The sequence below is a fragment of the Mangifera indica genome, chromosome 1, assembly GCF_011075055.1.
Source record: "Mangifera indica cultivar Alphonso chromosome 1, CATAS_Mindica_2.1, whole genome shotgun sequence".
NCBI lineage: Eukaryota > Viridiplantae > Streptophyta > Magnoliopsida > Sapindales > Anacardiaceae > Mangifera > Mangifera indica.
Window position 1 is genome coordinate 5,370,864 of NC_058137.1, and position 21,206 is coordinate 5,392,069.

Consider the following 21,206-nt stretch of genomic DNA (forward strand, 5'->3'; position numbering starts at 1 on the left):
AATCTCCAATTTAGCAGGATAATCACTCTGTGGGTTCGTAAGAAGAGTTAGGAGATGACTGGGAACTACCCTCAGGGCTCATTTGTGTAGCCATATCTCTTTGTGACGGCACCTGAGAAGCCATGTTTTCGGCATCCAAGATTTCATCAAGCTTCTCATCTGCATGTTTAATCCAACATTATTGACAAGGTAGACTCAGAAAATTAAAGCAAGAGGGTGAAATAAGATGATCAATGTAGGAGCTTCTTCAATTGATACTCATAACTAAAACAGTTCTAGGTACAACCTATTTTCCAGAAGGAAAACGAAGTTTGACCAAATTTCATTTGGTTGTGTTGCAACATTTGCTGCACCTGATAAAAGGAAATTCTAGGGATTCATACTTAGTCAAACACAAGAAAAATAGAGGTCTAACCCCACTTTCCAGCACTGACATTTAACAAACACAAATATTTCAAAAGAGTAATTTCATCATAATTCATAAGGATAGTTTTCAGGTGTGAGACTGAAAGTCCATCCTGTAGCATTGGCTGACTAAATGTTTTAGCTTACTAAGGTAGCAAAAGGAAACGAGAAAGAACAAACTTTCGAGAATGAATTCTTGCCCCTGCATATTCAATGTAGAAAAAAGTCACGCTTAAGCTCTACAAATCAATGATCACAAGTCCCTCCATGTAGGAGATGCTAAAATGGACTTTGTTGTCTTGACCTTTTACAGATTTCTACTGACGTTATCTAATCTCTCTGAAATTCTTCTTCGCATAGATAAACAGATTTGATCTACAAAATTATTTCAAGACTAGGAGTATGATCTTGCCATATTGGTTATAAGGTGCAAATAATGGGGTAAAGGTTATTAGGACAATAAATGCCCCAGAACTATGTACATATGTAACATTGGGGGACTAACATAACAAAGCAATCAAGGCAAGAATAAAAGAATAACAAAGAAAGGAAAACTATACCTTGAGAGCTTGTCAACGAATTCTCACTAACCAAATCTGACCAACCAGGTACACTACTGGAGCGGGCCACATGGCTCTCACTCTTCATCAAATAGCCCTGCTCAACACCATAGTTAAGACAAACCCCATTAGGTACTAAAACTCCAGTCGAAAATGGAGACGCTGCCATAAAATTCTTCGCACCACCACGATCAAGAAGCTGCATAGCAGGTGAATACTGCCCCATGACAGGAGGCACAATAGGCCCACTTTTGGACTTAGGCCGCCTCTGAAACTGAGAATGTAAAGAAGGAGTCTTGGTAACACCGTAACCTGAAACTGGACTACAAATCCACCTCTCTGCATCTTCCCATTTAGAAGGCAATGTCCTTCCACTATAAAATGGTGTCAAAGCAGCAGCACTTATGTGCCTCTTGCTGCTGCTGGTACTTGTTGGGTGCGGCACACGCTCTGAACTCCATCCCTTGGGAGCTCCAGGACTTGGAAAATAACCTAAACCCTCTGTAGCAACTAAGCTTTTCTTCATTTGTTCGAATAAAATATTATCAGCCCTTGTGAAGCTAATCTTTCATTCTTTCTTTGTTAGCTTGTTCATTGCCAGAAAAGCTTTGAAACAATCCAAGAAACCAAGAAAGTGCAAGGTAAGTGAAATAATGGCAAAAAAATAGCATCTTTGCTGGCTTTACTGGCTATTTAAGGTCATTTTTTTTATCGGAGGCGATAATGTAAATTTTATAGATGATACCGATATTTGTTTGCATTTGGACAAGGCTCACGGGGAGAGAGGAATGATGGTAATTGATGCATAGAATGGAGTCCATGAAAATTTCTAATATTTAGGATGTGGCCAATCTCTGCATCAAATAATTGTTTGGAGACAGAGATGGCTAACTTACTTTTCACAACTGGAGCTTGGGTGGAGTTATCCCTCCCTTTGCTCCATTCCTGCAATACAGTATTTACTTTTTACCATAAAGTAAATTATAAAATTATACTGTTGTGCAGAGCAAAAAAAGAAGTGCCCACTGCTCACTTCTGAACCGCTTTGCCGTGTGTAACTTACATCAGTCATGATCTCCATTGAGACTTAGTCAAAGTATAACAGAGGAAGCATGCGGTGAGAGAGAGAGAGAGAGAGAGAGGTTATATTTGGTTACAAGAAATAGAGAATTTTGAGAATTGTTTATATTTTCTTTGGATGGGAAAAAGTTAAAAAGTTTTGGGATTTGTAAAGGCAAGAGAAGCGACAATGGCGTTTTGTGTCTTCAAGGTAAACTTCGGGTAGTGTTTGCTGTCACAGCACAGCAGCAACACCATGTCGTTGCGGCGGATTAGCCGTGGCTTTTTAACATTTGTTAATAGCTTCTTCCTTCACCCTGTTTAGAAAATTGTGGGCATTCCATGGCATCAGGCAAATATTGAAAATCTAGTTGTCATGTTTGAGTGAAAATAAAACAAGTTTCGTAAATAAAAAAAGTATGAATTCAAATCATTTTTGCTAATATTATTATAAAATGCTGGCAAAAACCTTGCCATGGTTCATTTCCCAAAAAATAATTGAATTTAAATAGGATTCCTTTTTATCCAAGCCGAAAACATGAAAATCAAAGTTAGATTTATGCAGATGCCCACAGGCGGTTTTGGATTTCATCTGTTTTGATCCCATCCATGATCTGTAGTCATGTATAATCAAAATTCAATGAACAAAATTATTTTTAAAATGGTTATACTAATACAGGATACAGCGGGGCACACACACACAATTTTCTTCTAATATCTTTATATTGGTAAAACATTTTAGAAATAAGATTTGTCTTGAATAAATTTGTGATGCTATTGAAAAGGAACTTGATTTTATATTCAAATCACTCTCATTTGTAAGATTTTTGTGTACTATCTTTTAAAGGAAACGACAACTAAGAATGTACTTTTACTAAAATTTAGGTCAAAAGATTTATTTCACTCAAGATTTAGCATATCTCTAAATTTTTACTTGTTAAATTTAAAAAATATTAAAATTAAATTTTAGGCCAAAAGACTTATTCCCACCCAAGGTTTCATGCATCTCCAATCAAGTGTTAAATTATTATTTAGAGATTTTACATACATCTATGCGAATCATACATATCAATTGTGACAAATCTGATCATTTTGACCAGGTTTTGAATAGTTTCTATGTCAAAAAATCACTAGAGAGAGAAGAGATGTCAGTGGTAGAGTTGATAATACGCCAAAGTGTATTGTTGGAAAAGAAAAAATGAATTGTTTAAAATATAAATATAATATTTTAAACTTTAAGGATGACGTTAACTTTAAAATATGAAAACTCTATAATTAGAGAGAAAAAATCAACTTTTTAATTTGAAAAATATAAGATTAGAGAGAAATTATCAGTTTAAAAAAGAAAATTTTATATTTAATAATATTAATAAAATTTAATATAAAGATGAGTATTTAAATTTTTAAAATTTTAAGGGTTAACCGAACTAGGGGTGGGCATAAGTCTTTAGACCTGAAAATTAATTTTGAAGATGCATGACTTGAGTGACCACTATAAGGGACAAACTTGTTCCATATTTTCATCCATCAGGGAGAAAACATGGCCTCTGTCTGCCAATACCATATTTCTAAATTTACGCCATCAAATGTAAAGTGCCACATGCCTCCACATTCACCATCGTGGTTGTAGAAATTTTGTTTTTTAAATTTCCTGGATTGCCTTTATATTTTCTCCTGATGTTAGAAAGTTATTAATTTTTCCTGAGCACTTATGTATACTCTCTTGTACGCTTCACAGACTCTGTATTTGTGTTTCAGAATCACAAATGGCTTCAACTGTGTTCTGCAACTCACTGATTCCTTCCACAATAGTTTTCTCAAGAACCCACTTGCCAGTTCTCCTTTACAAAGACTCTTCAGCAGAATTCTCACCTTATATTAACTATAACTGCCACTTGAGAATCAACCAAAGTGGGAAAAGAAACGAACTTGCACAGGTAAGAGCTACAATGACAGAGTCTCCAACAAAGGATAGTGAAGCTGCTGGGCTGCAGACGAAAAGAAGTTGACGATTTTAGTTGCTGGGGGTGGAATTGGTGGGCTGGTTTATGCTTCGGCTGCTAATAGGAAGGGATTTGAAGTAGTTGTGTTTGAGAAAGATGTGAGTGCTATACGAGGAGAAGGTCAGGACAGGGGTCTAATTCAGATACAAAGCAATGCATTAACTGCTTTGGAAGCTAATGATTTGGATGTTGCTGAGGAGGTTATGAAAGCTGGGTGTGTTACTGGTGATAGAATTAATGGATTGGTTGATTGAGTTTCAGGTAATTGGTATGACGTTTTAGCTTCTTAACTTGATTGCCTTTGATTTGATAAATTGGTTCCGTAAGAAGATTCTTCGAGTACGAGATTGACTGTAATTTCTAATTCTGTGTGAGATATATCTCCTGGAATTTGGTGGGCTTGTATTTGATTGATCAGTTCAAAGCCATTTAGATTGTTTTTAATGATTTTCTGCTCTTCATGGTTGAAGTTTGTCAATTGAAAAGTATAGACAGTACAAGAGCTTAGGTTTATAGTAAGACTCAACATTCTTCTTATAATTGGGATTTTAGTTGTCGACTGATAATTTAGTAGAACTTTATTCAAGATGCTGTTTTTGAAACCCTGAAACCAAAAAATAACTCAAAAAGGTTATTTGATATAAACATTAGCTTGGAGACTTCAAAATTACTATGGATTAAGATAAACAAATAGAAAATAAAACAACAAACTCAAAAGCTGACATTGGTTGGGTTTTCATCATGGTGAAGCTTGGGTTTTCTGTCATGCTATGATTGCCTTCTGTTGTTCTAATGAAATTGGTCCATAGTTCCATGCCCTACATCAATTTTAAATTATCACCTCTTTGGTATATGGTGTTTATCTATTAATAATGTCAGTAGTTTTCATGTTTTTTGCTGTTTTGCGATTCTTCTTCATTTCAGAATTGTCCATTGGTGCAATCTTCTGGCCACTTATCAAAAAGGATGTTGTTTATGTAACTGACTAGGTTGTTGTACCCAACAAACTTTTTTGGAGTCTAGGAGAAATGGAATTGCTGGGTTTGTTTTACTATAGGTTTTTGAATCAAATATTAATTTACAGTGATTGAAGTGAACAAAGACAACATGATGTTTTGAATACTTTTGGAAACCTCTATATTTGGTGACAATGGCATGATTCTTGGCTGCAGTAAAATAATTCATCTGTCAGAAATCTTTGGTGATAAAAAAACAACCATACAAGAACTAATAACAAAGTAAAAGTGGGATAAAAAAACAACAGAATTGAAACTAGTGCACTCAAGTCTGCTCTGGCTCAAAAACTGGTCATGTTATTCAATTGATTAATTTTAGTAATTATACTTCCAAACAAGATCAATTGTTTTCACATAGAATAATTTCAGTTTATTCCACAAATAACAAAGTTGGAACTTGATTAGTGGACCAAATACACCTAATGCATTGTTAATGTTAATTGGTATCTTATGTATGTCACTATGCAACAATAATGCCATCATTAGAAATAGATCAATTCAGGAAAATATCATTTATTGTTGCCAAGTTAGATGCTGAAATGAGTTGTGTAATTAAAAAGTTATCCAAAGTCCACATAATATGTCATAATGACTGCTTCTGTAGGAAAATGTTAGTTATTGGCATCCAATCACACTAAATGCTTCATGGTCATCAGGTCCATCAAGTTTGATACTTTCACTCCTGCAGCAGAAAGGGGTCTTCCAGTCACTCGAGTAATCAGCTGAATGACTTTGCAACAAATCCTTGCTCATGTAGTTGGGGATGAAATTATTTTGAATGACAGTAATTCTGTTAAATTTGAGGAAAATGGAGATAAGGTAGTGTAGCTGCTGATTGGTTGCAGATCATCCATTTCTCACTGAGTGCTTTACTGGATAGCATCTGATAATTTCTTTTGTAAAGTAGACGTCTCGACAATTCCTTCATGATGACATTTCATTCTTTTGTACTTGTGTTGTTCACGAGCTTAGGTTACTTTAGTGCTTGAAAATGGAAAAAGCTATGAGGGTGATCTTTTAGTTGCAGCTGATGTTATATGGTCAAAGGCATTATTGTAAATAATATATAATTCTTTTTCTAATGCTGATCGACAGTTTTTATTGTTCAATTGTTATTCATTGTGATTATCTTCATCTTGGAAATATTTCAAAATTGTTTTTCTTCTGTGAAGGTGAGGAAACACTTATTTGGACCAAGTGAGGCCACCTATTCAGGCTACACCTGTTATAGTGGTATTGCAGATTTTGTGCCTGTTGATATTGAGACTGTGGGGTATGTTCAACTCTGCTTAAATACTTCATGTTTACCCTTCCTCTGCCATTGTATTTCCTAGGCTATCTGTTGGAATGTGGATTAGGCTTTCTTTTCTTTCTTTCTTTTCATTCTTTATTATTTATATAATTTTTAAAATGTATTTAGCTGCATATTGTGTTCTCTCATGTGACCTTCTATTCGGAAGGTATCGAGTATTTCTGGGACACAAACAGTACTTTGTTTCTTCTTATGTGGGGGCTGAAAAAATGCATGGTTTGCATTTCACAAGGAACCACCTGGTGTTTTGGATGGCCCAAGGGGTAGAATCTCTTCCAAATCTCTAGAAATTCCAACTATGCTTGTTTTTGAAATTCTACTTAGATATTTTTGCAGGCAATAAGTGTGTTGACTCTGCATAATGAGCATATATCATAAAATTGATTTATAATCTCCTTGGAAGGAAAACAAAACTAATTCTTAAAATTACTGTTTTAAAATTGCATCTACTAATTGATAGGGATGTACCAGGAAGTCCTGAAAGTAACAGAAATGAAAGTAAAATTCTGGGTAATTTACCAGGATGCAGTACGCAAGGATTTTCTACAACAGATGATCTACACAAAGAGGGCTCTCACAAAAATTATGTTATCATTATTTGAGAGTTGTTATGTCTGGCTTTTCTCCCAACTTCATGGTAATTGATAAATGTATTGTATTATTATAAATGGAGTAGCTGAACCCTGAAAGAACTTTTAATTTATACTCTTTTTCACTGAATCACTTTTTTAGTTTCTGAAGATGCATTATTTGAAGAACAATGCAGCTGAACTGAACAGATGACATCAGGAATATCTTCTCTTTCAGATAATTAAATATGAGAGAAGGATTTAAATGTTGAATGCAGTGATTCTTCTTTCTATGAGTACACATCTGTTTCATATATTGTCGGGTAAAAAGGAAAGGTTGTTGAAAATATTTGAGGGGCAGTGTGATAACGTGATAGATTTAATTGTTGCTACAAATGAAGAAGCAGTTCTTCGATGTGACATATATGGCAGGACACCCCATATTCACTTGGGAAAGGGTTGTGTTACGTTAAGGACTCTGTCTATGCCATGCAGCCAAATATGGGACAAGAGGGATGCATGGCTGTTGAGGTATACCTTGCTTTAGTGTGATTATTTTCCAAACCCTTTTAAGACTGTGGACATAAACATAAATTGTTAGACTCCCAAATGTGAAGGTGTATCAGAACAGGGGTAGTCGTGGGAATAGGGGATTATGTTGAGTGAAGATCCTAGGTGATTCTCCAATCATGGGAAAGGGCCACGTGCCCAACTAGGATTGGGATGGGGAGATATTATTGTGTATAAGGAATAAAATAACTGAAAAGGCTTTGGGCAATGTCGGTTTTTTGATAGGAAAGCTTTGACTTTAAAGAGGTGACTGCTCGAATAGCCAAAAATTCCCTTTTTACAGTATTTTGTGTGAGTGCTTTTTTTTTTTAAAGAATATCGGTTGACTTGTATTTCTCTATTTTTAATCAATAATATACATGCTAGTTTTCCTCTTCCCCATTTGTTGCTAGCTTTTCTTTGAATTGTTGTTATTTCTCTGGTTTTCTCTAAGTTTCTAATCTAATTCCTAATAAAGTGATATCAGAGCAGAAGTTTCTGGGGAATTGTCCTGACAAGAATGGATTCTAGGGTGAAAAGTCTAGAGAAAGAAGTAGTAGCGGTTAAATACATATTAGATTCATTTACCTCTAACATACAGTCAATTAAGGCATGTTTAGTGGGGGCTTTAAAGAGGTTGGAACTGAGAGATGATTTGAAAAAAAATTCAATAGAGATGTTGTCTTCTATGGTGAAAGCATCTCCAATGGTGGTCCAAGGTAATGAAAATGTTGATCCTACCAAGGGTTAGAGGACAATTAGGAAAGTATGAAGGAACCCATTGAATTTCATTGACAAGATAATCATCTGCACCACATAGAATTGTTGTTCTTCACCGTGGAGATCCTTGTGGTTGGTTGTTTAGGGCGGAATCATAATTCTAAGTTAATAAGATTAGCAATCATGAGAAGTTGGCCTCTGCTGCAATGTGTATGGAGGAAGATGCATTTAATTTTGATCCCCATTCAAAGGATGGGCTTAGTTCAAAATAGAGTCGCTAAGTGTTTTCAACAGTCATCAAACGAAACCCCTTATCAAGAGCTTATGGCTCTTTAGCAAACAATGTCGGTAGCGTCCTACCTTTGTTGATTTGAACTATTATTGGCTCCATTACATGTATGTCTGACGATTTGTTGCTTGGAGCCATTTTAAATACACCTTCGAAGGAAATTCAGGTTGAGGTACAAATGGTTGAACCTACAAATTTGGGCCAAGCATTTCATTGGGCGCAAAAAATAAAAGATAAGAACAATGTTTGGGAGAAGCAGTGGGATGGTGTTAGAAACCCAACTCTTTTCAACCAAAACACAAAATTAAAACACAAAAACATAATAAACTAAACTATTTCATTAACCAAATATTACAATGATAAACCGAATAATTCAAGAAGTTCGTAGCCTCTCATTTTCCAGCCGTTCGAGGTGCTAAAGACCTCCATAAATCAGCTAAAGATGGCTGCCCTCAAACCAAACTAATACATTTTCTTCTCTCTCCCTTTTAAAACCTCAAAACATATATTTATAATAGAAATAGACTATTGGATTGAGGACAAATGTCCCAATCCTAACATTTCCCTCCCCTTCAAAACCATCTTGTCTTCAAGATAGATATTTATATAATGATTTAAATTTTTTTTTGATATTTTTAATTTTTTTTGTTTTTTTTAATTTATTATTATTATTATTTTTTTTTCTCTACCTACCCTCTCTCTCTCCTATTGCTTCTTCACCCTTTTTTTTTCTTTCCAACGACCCCACATCTTCTCTTTTTCTCTTCCCAAGAAGCCCACCTACTGCCTTCCCTTCTATTTTCCCAACCACAACTCTTCTCCTTTTCCCAACAAGCCAACTGCCAGTGCCCTCCAGCGCTCTTTTTTTTTCTTTCTCTCCTTTCTCTTTCTTCTCCTTGTCTTTTTCTTTTCTTCTTTCTTCTCCTTCATCCTTCTTTCTTCTTCCTTCTGCTTTCTCTGCGTGTTCTCCTTTCTGCCTATGTACTTTTTTTTTTTTTCAAACTCTTGCCGACATTCCATTTTCATCTTCCTTCTTCCTCTGTTTTCGTTTTCTTCTTCTTCTCTCTTTTTTTTTGACACTTTTCCAGTATGTAGTCACCGACTCATTTCTCCCATTCTTCTTCAAGTCAGCCTCCTCCGTAAACATTTTCTGACGACTCTTTACTTTTCCGACCATCATTTATCTTTCCCGCTAGATCAAATGCTCTGATACCATTTTGTTAGGAACCCAACTCTTTTAACTAAAACACAAAATTAAAACACAAAAAACATAATACTAAATTATTTCATTAACAAAAACATTACAATGATAAACCGAACAATTCGAGGAGTTCGGAGCCTCCCATTTTTCGGTCGTCCGAGGCGTCAGAGACCTCCCTAAATCAGTCAAAGATGGTTGCCCTCAAACCAAACCCTAATATATTTTTTTCTCTTTCCCTTTTAAAACCCCAAAACATATATTTATAATAGAAATTGACTATTGGATTGAGGACAAATGTCCCAATCCTAACAGATGGCAAGCCCAACAAACCTATTAACCCAACTCTTCATCCAAACAAGAAACCCAACTAAGGGAAATTATAAGGTTGAAAACTTTAATATATCCACAACGGGAACTTCTCATTCCAATTCCTAAAAGGTTTGGAGACATAGAAACAACTCAAGGAATCTTTGAGAAATGATGTTGGGTCAAAAATTGGGAATTATTCGGGATGAGGAGGAGGGAATATTAAGCGCTTGTCTGATGTTAAGTTCCACCATAGGTTGGAGAAGAAACTTTGTTTCCATTGTGATGAACATTTCAGTTTGAACTAGAAACTTAAGGAAAAAGGAGCTGAAGATAAATATTGAGTTATGGTTAAATTCAATGGTAGGTATTAATTTCCCAAAGACAGTTAAACTAAAAGAACTGATTGTCACTGGTGAAGTAATTGTTTTACTAAGCTATGGAGTTATTGGTGGTATGCCAAAACACTAAGCTAAATCTTTAAGGAATCACCTCCACCAAAAGTTTTTTTTCCCTTTCAATCTTGGAAGTATAACTTAGTTCTTTAGTGGCTTGAGTGATGAACTTGGGATGTGAAGGCTAACGAGAAAACTTAAATTGTTCGGTTTTTGGCAAGGGCAGAAAATGTGTTGCATGGTGATCCAACATTGATCAAAGCCAACATTTCATTTAAATTGTTGCTTAAGACAATTTGTAAGGAGGGGCAAGGGTTATAGATAGAACTGTGTTTAACTAAATGAGAGGATTCTTTGAAGTCCATGGAGTATAGTTGGGAGATTTAGGAGGTCCTAGATAAGTTTGAACCTTTGTTCAAAGAACTTCAGGGGCTACAACCTGAACATCCACAAGATTATGCAATACCCTTGGCAGGAGGCTCTCAACCGCCAAATATTTGTCTATATTAATATATGCATTACTTGAAGAACTAGAAAAGATTGTGAAAGAAAAGCTAGTAACAAACATGGAAGAGGAAAGCTTTGCATGTATAATATCAAGTACAAATAGAGAAATACAAGTCAAACAATATTTTGAGAAATCAGAACAAGGATTAACACAAAATACAACAACAAAAGAGCATTGTTGGCTACTCGAGGAGCCACCTCCCTAAAGCCAAAACTTCCATATCTAAAAAACCCAATTGCTCAAAGCCTCTAGTCTATTTTATTCCTTATGCATAACAATTTCTGTCCATCCCAAATCCTAGTTGGGTGCATGACCCTTTCCCATGATTGGAGAATCACTTGGGATCTTTGCTCTATGTAATCCCCTTTTGCCTCAACTACCCCTTTTCTGATACACCTTCAGAATTTCCTGAATTTCTGCACATCTTCTTTCTTTCAAATGTCATAGATTGTCAATACAATCAATATTTAGATGTTGCCCTTGTTCTGAAGGTTAATACATTCTGACATAAATATTTGATCATTGATACCTTTTCAAGAATTAAAAACTCTGAACGTAAACACTGTTCATTGTTTGAAACCACATTTACAAATGAGCTGAAACCTAACTGAAGTATTTATTTCACTATTACAGGACATTTATCAACTTGCAATGGAGCTTGATAGAGCATGGAAACAAAGCATTGAATCAGGAACTGCAATTGATGTTGTTTCTGCTTTAAAGAGGTAACAAATTAAGTGATGCTCAGATAAGCTGAAATGAACGAAAGGGAGGGAGTGGGGGTGTAAAAGAAAGCCAATTTAAAGGACTGGATTTGTGTTCTGTCTATAGATTGGGATATCAGGCGTATAGATGGTTTTTCCATGGCTTGATTCTGGTATCTAAAACAATGAATCAACATAAACTGAAAATGTGTTCTTTAATAGTGTTAGTCATCCATAACTTAATATTTTACCAGAAACGTATTCGGAGTTTTCTGAATGATAGATCATCCTTGGCATCACTTAATGTCATTTCACTTGTGCACTGTAACTATTCTGAGTAGTTTAAAATTTACTCTTTTGTTTAATGTATGCAGCTACTAGAGTGCCCGGAGACTGCGAGTTTCCATTGTCAAGAATGGCTGCAATGATGGCTTCAACTTACAAGGCCTATTTAGGTTTTGGACTTGGACCACTCGGTAGGTTATTAGTTCCTTATTTATTAATAAAACTAATATTTCAATATAGAATTTACTCTAGCAATTTTGAGAAACACCCCATTCAACATGCCAAATGGGAATGCTAGTCATCATCACATCAGTACATGAATATCAATTAGTTATAAAATATGATCACTAGTAAATAAATTTATGAAATGAAGAGACTTTATTATTGAATATGATGAAAATTCAGTTATTCAATTTCTTAGGATAAATTCCATAAGACAAATAATTTTTATAAAAAAATACCATACACAAAATTATTCATATGATAGAATACCATAACACAAAATAAGTTGTAGTTCTAACTCCAAAATTCATATATATTAATAAATTGAATAACATAGATCTTGTAACCTTAGGAACAAGTCCAAAGTTCTCCAAATGGCTTCATTATTCTACCACCAATCCTGTATGTCCATCCCATAACAGTAATCTTACTCATTGAAGACTTGTGTGAATGGAACTGGGAATGTAAGGAATTTTCAAAGCATTTACCATTTAAACAATATAAACAACATAAACTTTGCATTTTAAACTTAATCAAATATTCATGTAATGCATGAAATTAATTCAAATAAATATAATTTCCAGGCTATAAGTTGAAACTGTAAAGAAATTTGGTTATTTCAATATCAAACCTTTTTCAAAACGTTTGTTTTTCTCAAGTGTTTCAAATGTATCAAACGATTTTTGATACTCTGATTTAACTCTTAAAGAATTCATACAAATTTTGTAAAATGACATGTTATAGGTTTTTTAAAACAATTTTAGAACTTTTGAAAAGTATTTAAATCTGGCAAATTGTATTGCTTTTTGCTTTCGGCTACTCCCCCTCATTAATGAAAATCAAGTGATTGCAGAAGTTAGAAGATGATCTTCTTTATGTAGAAGTATCTGGCTAACTTGAAATTTTGCACACTCATTTGCGTAGGTTATATTTCTTGCATGCTTTAGTGTTTGCAAGATTAAGTGTTCTTGGACATTTTCTCTTTATACAGTCATCACTTGATGCATTTAAAAGGGTTTAGAACTTTGGTCCAAGGAAAGTCCATGAAACTAAACCATTTAAGTTGAGAAAAGAATTGTCATAAATATAGTGATTGTATAAATTGTGTGGAAAAATACTTGAATCAAGGTGATGATAAGTTATTTGGTTAAAAGATAAATATTCAGAAGGATAAAATATTGTTAAGCATGTTTATTTTTTACAATGTTTGCTCCTTTGTTATCAATTTATTTGAGCAGAAGTAACAAGATCAGTCATATCTCTTCACAGCTCAAAACTTGAAGGCAGGTCGGTATGTTACAGGCTCTCAGATATGGTATGTTGCTTTGTTAATATTCTTTTGAATTGTCAATTTTAGAGATACTTTTGAACTTTTAACAGGAATTACAAAAAATTTTATCCTTAGAAGTTAATATTTGGTCAGTAATTTCTTTAGGCGAGTGACCAGTTGCAGAGATGGTTTCATGATGATGCTGCACTTGAGCGTGCTGTTAACAGAGAGTGCATATAATAAGCCTTATATTTGTGCATGTTGCCTCTCAGACCTTTTCTAATGGATGTAAAAGTGATACATTTTTCATATTCTACCATCTTGTTCACTTTGTTGGTGGTTTCCATTGCCATCTGGAAGCAACATTCCTGTTTCACAACCTATTTTGTTTGTTTAGGAATGAGGACCAACCCTGCATGATTGGGTATGAATTTGATCTATTGATTTATATTATTAATGTCAAAGTAATATTAGGGATATTCAGTTAGACTGAAATTATATTCTATTTTCGACTCTGAAGAATTTTTCTGGAATGTCACTAGTGATACCTTCCCCCCGGCTAATTAGGAGTTTTTCTGCACATGTTTGCTTAAATTTACTGCTATGTACATAATTCCTGAGGTTATGGTGTTCAAGTTTGGTAAGGACTTCTTCTGTCCATTTAATATTTCCATATCATTTGTCTAAAATGCATGCTCACATCAGCTATAAACCGTACATTCTTCCTGATAGATTTTCTGGAGTGAGCATGGCAACTAAGTTGAAAGTTGAAAGTGACAGGGTCTAAATGTCTGCTTAAATTCATTGAGCTCTTCTCTGAGATTTCTCTTTATATGTGAATATTTTTGTATCTTGGACCAGATGGCTTAAGCAGCAATATAACTAAGCTATCGGAAGACCGACTGAAATTTCCGCTAATTATATTTTGACTCTTTTCATTCCATCTGGTTTCGGTGGGTGGCTTTGGTTCATTATTCCAAACCGGTTGAATCCACATGTTATTTCAAATGAAAACTCCGTCTCGAATTGAATATTATTATAACCCATATGAAAAAGGCCAAGAAAACTGCACAAAGCACATGACACCATTGACAAATCAACAGCAGGGCCTACAATAATGCACCAAATGAAGACGACCTCTACATAACCACAACTATTTCAATATGAATGTGTGGTCATTTTTTTTCACCAATCTGTACGTAGACATCCGTTTGAAATTGTCTGTTTTGGAGGGCAACAGACAGACAGGAAACAAAACTGAGATTTATGTTGATCTTCTTCATACTTTTGAATGCTATATTATTTGATAATGAGATTGTCTTGGAAACTGTAGGCAGGTAGAGAAAGGGGGTAAGCCCATACTGTTAATAAATTCAAACAGAGTTGAGAAGTGTGTGAAGTGTGGCACGTGAAGAAGATGAATTGGCGGTCAGGATGACACGTGAATGTGTAAATGCAACGGTCGGTTCTGGTGGCGGTGGAGGCGATGGTGGCAGTGACCGTTGAAGCAATTAACGTGTACTTTTTGTCAACTTATAAAATATTGCTACAAACTGTCTAAAAGGAAAGTATCCGGGAGAGAGGGAGAGGGAGAGTGCAGGTGGCATCCATTTATCATCTTCCTCAACTCAATGATTGGTAATTACGCCTTGACCAACTCAGTTCTTCGTACAATCTCTAATATTAATTCAATCGCCATGTCCGTTTGGGATTTGGTGGATGGATCCAAAAGGAATTAGCACCAACTCTCTGGTGTGGATCATATATCCTACCAATTGTATTATTTAGCATAGCTATTTAAATAATTTTATTTATTAAATTTTAAATACTAATTATAATTTTAAACAAAAAACTATTCTTTTTTATTACTCTCCTCACACATTGCCGTTTTAACCAACTCACCACTGCCACCAAATCATACACATTGCTCCTATCTTTCACTTGGTGCCACCTCAATCAACCCATCACCACTAGAACCAACTCAACACCACCATCATGGTACATCAGTGGCAATCAAATTACACCAAAAAATAGTCACTAAAACTTTACAAATCTATCATCTGACTCACCTCTAACACACACTTAATGCCTTAAATAACTCAATTATTATGTGACTTTAATAAATTATTGATTTGGGTAAAAAGTTGTTTAAATGTGTTGACAATTTGTTAGTGGATTATGACAATGGTGTTGTCAATAGATATAAGAGGTTGTAGTGTTTTCAACGGTGACAAAGGATGGTGATGATATTGTTAACATTGGCATGAGTGGTGGTGTTGTTGTCAATGGTGGTAAGAGTGATGGTGATTGTTCATGATGGTAGAAATAGTGGTCGTTTTGTCAATAATTACACAAGTGATGGGTTTGTTATATGTCGACAATGGTAGGGGGTAATAGTGGTGTTGTCAATCGTGGCAAGGGATAGTGGTGGTCTATAACTAATGTAAATTTCACTTACCATAAACTAAAATCATTCAACAATTTCAAAGCCTTTTTGGCAGCCAAGTAGAGAGTGAAGCGAATCAATTCATTTCCAAATCTAAATCATTTATAAAAATTCACTGTTGAGTTTTGTAGAAATTTGGTTGAAGCACAAAAATAAGGCAAAGAAAAATAAATAAAAAGAACTAACATAAATTTCACTTACCATAAACTAAAATCATTCAACAATTTCAAAGCCTTTTTGGCAGCCAAGTAGAGGGTGTAGCGAATCAATTCATTTCCAAATTCAAATCATTTATTAATAGATTCAGTATTGATTTTTGTAGAGATTTGATTAAAACACAAAAATAAAACAAAGAAAAAGAAAACGATGATAAAGAGGATGTGGATTTAAAAAAAAAAAAAGACAATTTTGTTATTTTAATATTATTATAAGAATTTTCTTGTCGTTTTCTTATTTTTGTTTTAAAATATAACGAAATTATCAATAAAACCTAATAAAAAGTAGAAGTTTATCATTTTTCAACTTCAAAGACGAATATTTGTTATTTTAATATAGTTTAGATGAACATAATCATTCTCTCATGAATAAGCAAACATTAGAAGTGATTATTTTGTAAAAGGGAATAACTAGTTAACAACACAATATTTGGACGAATGAGTAAAAGGAGTAAGACGACATCTAAAGGTTTTGAAATGAAATGATCAAAGTCTTCTTCAACCGTACCGTACTCACATGTGGACACCTCAAGCAATGCTCCCTCAATTTCATACAAAACTTGCATCACTAACCCTAACTACACACTTGTTGTTCCATTCCATTATTTCAACTATCCCAATCTCATGTAAGTACTGGCCCTACTTCACGTGGTCCCTTACAATACATAAAAATATATATGTGATTTTCCTTCTTCAACATTTATATGATAAAACAAGCATCTATTGTGGAAGAAAAGGTGTCAAAGTAGTGAAGCTTTGCCTCCTTTCTTAAACTCTCTCTTCTCATATTACAAGTAAGGGACCATTTCACTTGGTCCCAGTATTTTTCTTGTTCCTCCCTAGCCCTTAAACTTTACCAACTTTTCACACTTGTAATTTCATGTAGGCTGAATGAATATTTCATACTTGAACTTTGATATATAGACTGAATTTCCTGTTCGAACTGTCAGTTATATTTCTTTAAAAAATCTAATAATATTTTATAAATTTATTGAAAAAATGAAAAATGCTCTATATCATTAATGAAGCTAAACAAAGTTTTTTTTTTAATTTATAAAATTTTTCATCTACCCAAAAACGACATTGTTTCTTTGTTGTTGTCACCAACTAGCCATTCAACTTCCTATGATTGTAGAACAGGCCCTCTCTTTGTGGTCACACTTTCAACCATACACACAAACTTTTTAGCATTATAGCCTTTCTCATTTTTCAACCACAACAAAATAAAATTGTCTATTTGCTCATCTTTGTCCATAATAAAAGAAAAACGTCATCATGCTCATCTCTCATCTATAACAAAACAAAAAATCAAAGAAAAAAAGAAAATACTTCCAGAATTATAAGAATAAAATATATAGTTTCTGCCATAAATTTGATATGTGTTTTTTATTTTATTATTATTGAATGATAACTCTTATTATGTTCACTTTTTTTATCAATTTTTATTTCAATTTCAAAAAGTTATAAAAAAAGATGTATGAATTTGAAGCGATGATGTTCAACATTCACGATAGTTACCTAGAGATGATTGTGAGGGGGCACAAGGCGAGCCTCTCCATGACCTTTGTTTACAACAATTTCTACCATTTTGAAAACATGGATACTATCAAGTTGTATTTCTCTACCATTGAGTAAAATTCCTACCTCCAAAATGGTGGGTTTGATTATTTTTGTTGTCTAATTTGCTTGTATTGTAAGTACTTTTTAGGGTTAATGGAGTCTTAAAGTTGAAAATGTTGTGTTCTGATTTTAATTGTTTTAGGTTTAGGTTAAATAAATTAGGATTTCAATGTGTTTATGAGATTTGTTGATTTAACAATTTTGAGTTGTTTTTTCGTTTTTTCAATGGCTAAAAAAATGAGGAAGGTGAGGAGAGAGGATAGATAACAGTTGAGAGAAAATAAAGAAAAATATAAAATTATAATTGTTTTATAAATGTTTTAGAAAAAATTAATAAATTAACTAATAAAAGAATAATAAAGTATATATATTTTTTAAATATATAAATATATACATATTCATATATATTATTATTATATAATTATATTTTTCTTTTATTTTATTTAATTATATAATGATAGATATAAATAATATATACCTATATATACGTGCTTTCACGTAATTTTATTTAGAAGATATTTTTCTTAGCACTTTCCCCTAACAAGCGGGCGTGCAAGTGTTAATTGTACATCCTAAAATCCAAACGACAACGTTTAAAATGCTTATTTGGTTGGCAGCATCGATTGTGATGATGATAATTAAGGTGTCCCAGTCCCACACCCAGCTTCCTGTGCCAATTGTTTCCATTTTATTTGAACAATCAAGAGACGATACACACGTGCGCCGATGCCCATTTCGAAAGTTGGGCCTATTCATACAGCTCTATAAATAAATTCATATTCATATTCTACACATACATACATACATACATACATGAAACATTTTTTAATTTAAAAATTTATTAATATTTATATATTAATAATCATGTAATTTGAACCCCTTTTTATATGCTTTGTTTCGTAATCATAATACAACGCGTTTTCCCATATATTTTCAATTTCTATTTTTATCTTTACTCCAAAAAGAAAAAACAAACCCCGAGGCCTTAAAATTGTAAAAACAAAATACAAAAGAATCTCTCGATGCCGTACTATGACCGGGAAACTGACTCAGCCAGTTTCCCGATTCTTTCCACCAGTTCAGGCGACAGCTTCTTTGTTGGTTTTCTTTCCTTTTCCGGTCGAAAATTAAACCCGAAAGCATCCCAAATCTCCTCCGAGCTCCAACCTGATTTTAGGAGCGTTTCCGAGAACCGATCCGTTTTCAAAAGCAAAGCATCCAAAACCGACTGATTGTCTAACAAAACCATCTCTCCTTCAAAGAACCCCGAAGCTGAAACGTTTACTATATCCACAATGTCGGGTTCGCTCCATCCGCCTTCTCTCAGAACCGACCCGATTTGATTAATGTACTCCTCAACCCACTTCGGTACTTCGGATCTGGGCATATCGAAAAATCTCTCCGGCGACGAAGAAGACGATGATGATGAGTTTCTACGGCGCCGATCAATAGCAGCGTCACTCCAAAACTCCACCCATCTGGGAGTTCTCGACCCGAGACCCGTATCCAAACTTCTCCGCGAAAAATTTGAAGACGATCCGGCTGTCTTTTCACTAACCGATCTCTGCTTTTTAAGAACCAGCGGGTCAGCCTCCGAGCTCCTAAACAGCGACTCACGTTCGAAAAAATCAGATAGATCCAAACCGCAACAAAAAATCCGATTCTCATCAACGAAAAATATTGGGTTACCAGCCAAAGAAGGGTTACAAGGAATGTAGCAATGGTTGAAAATAGGTATTAACAGTGGGGCTCTTTTCAGAGCATTTCTCGCGACACGTAACGCCTTCTCCGGGTCAGCTGGCCTGGGGCCCCAAGATTTGGACCAAAGTGCGTTACGAGCAATTTGGAAACAAATAGCAGCGATCGGAAGATCAAGCGACGCGCGAAGGTGAAGCCGCGCCGAACCGGAAGCGCGCCAGTCAGGGAATCCAGGACCCAAAGGCAAGCCAGCGGAGAGGACGGCGCGAAGGTCAGGAGGGAAAGCGAAGCCAAACTCAGCTTCGGCTCGTGCAAACTCAGCGTCGGATAGACCAGGCTGGACAGGGATTCCTGAGTTCTTTAAATGGGTAATGACTTGATGAGCTAGTGAAGAGAATGAAAGTAGACCGTTGCGAACAGGAAGAGAAGCTGAAGCGGAAGGAGCAGCTGCGCGGGCTGATAAACGGCGTAAGCCAGCTATATGAGCCGGGTTGAGACCGGTCATTCTCCGGTCGACGTCAACCATATTTTGATGAGTGAGGAGTGAGTGGGTTTCAGTAGAAGAGAAGAGAAGAGAAGAGAGTTTAGTTTGCAAGGAAGGCAAGGTTGGGGTATTTATAGCTATTATGAGTATGGACCCCATTGTAGGCTGTTTTTACTTTTATAGAAGTAAGTGCTTTAGTAATCGAAAAGCAAAGCAAAGCATAGCTGACTACAACGGCTCCTCCCTTGGGTGGATTTTCATATTAAAGCGGTGGTGAGGATTGAGGATCCAAACCCCAATTTAGCAATCATGAATTCTTCTTTTTATTCTACTTCTATGCCTTGCCAACGTTAAAATGACTCATACAAGTAATTAGCATCCTAAGTACCATGTTGATTACTTGCATCCAAATAAATATTTATATCCACCCATTATTAACCGATCATGACCCATTCTTCAACTATTTCCTTTTATTTTTCATTCATCGGGAGTTGTTGTAATAGATGGTGGTAAGGAGTAAATTTTGTTGATGATACAAGTTTATAATTAAATTATATTTATAACTAATTGTATCTTTATTTGTAAATGCATATATATACCAAAATAAATATATATTTACGATGGTAAAATTATAATTAAAAAATATTACGCATGTAAACTAATTATAGAAGTCTTATGTTAATGTATAGTAATCATTTTAGATGTTTTTGTGCAATATATGGGTGTATGTAATATATATATGTGTCCATCAGACTAATCCACTAAAAGGATTTCATATAGATAGTTGTTCAAATGTCACATAAAACACTAACTATAAAAACAGTGATACATGTGATCTTTTGGTTTAAAGTCACCGAATTTTATTATATAAGAATTGATATTGTTTGACACTAATCCAATATATTCCTTGATAAATGATTGTCAAAACAATACTGATTTGTCATATTAAGAGATGTACAAAAGTTATAATAGATTAATAAAGGATTCATCACTATCAGATACAATAATTAATATTTTTGATAACTTTACTGACAAACATCAATGGTCACTTAAATTTGTTGTCATAGTAGGACAAATTTGTTGCTCAACCTAATATTGTATGGTTGTTGATACAGACATTAGTTAATGTATGTAAAAGATTTTTTGAGGTAGCTAGAGACCAATTTTGTGCATCAAACTTGAATAGATATCATATGTGAAAAGATCAAATTGTGTGGTAATTGTATTGTTGAAATGGAAAAGTCAATCGTTGACACCTTATCGATTGAGTAGTCATAATACCTTACCAGAAGTCAAGTGTGGTGTTTCACTATTCAGTTTCAAATCTCGTGAAATTATTTGACTTGAAGTATAAGTATTTATGCTTGAAG

The 21,206-nt window shown here is 34.5% G+C and overlaps 2 protein-coding genes and 1 pseudogene across 2 annotated transcripts; 1 reads left to right on the top strand and 2 right to left on the bottom strand.

Moving 5' to 3' along the window:
- Window positions 1–22: 22 nt before the first annotated feature.
- On the bottom strand, window positions 23–1,800 carry LOC123227158. Its single transcript, XM_044651846.1, has 2 exons — window positions 966–1,800; window positions 23–159 (listed from the first exon to the last, which is right to left on the bottom strand). Exons 1-2 carry the CDS (start codon window positions 1,489–1,491, stop codon window positions 23–25), a joined length of 663 nt encoding a protein of 220 aa, XP_044507781.1. The 5' UTR covers window positions 1,492–1,800.
- A 1,851-nt stretch (window positions 1,801–3,651) lies between these two features.
- LOC123211393 lies at window positions 3,652–14,314 on the top strand (annotated as a pseudogene).
- A 4,207-nt stretch (window positions 14,315–18,521) lies between these two features.
- On the bottom strand, window positions 18,522–20,071 carry LOC123212126. Its single transcript, XM_044631185.1, has one exon. The coding sequence runs from the start codon at window positions 19,993–19,995 to the stop codon at window positions 18,685–18,687; it is 1,311 nt and encodes a 436-aa protein (XP_044487120.1). The 5' UTR covers window positions 19,996–20,071; the 3' UTR covers window positions 18,522–18,684.
- Window positions 20,072–21,206: the final 1,135 nt, after the last annotated feature.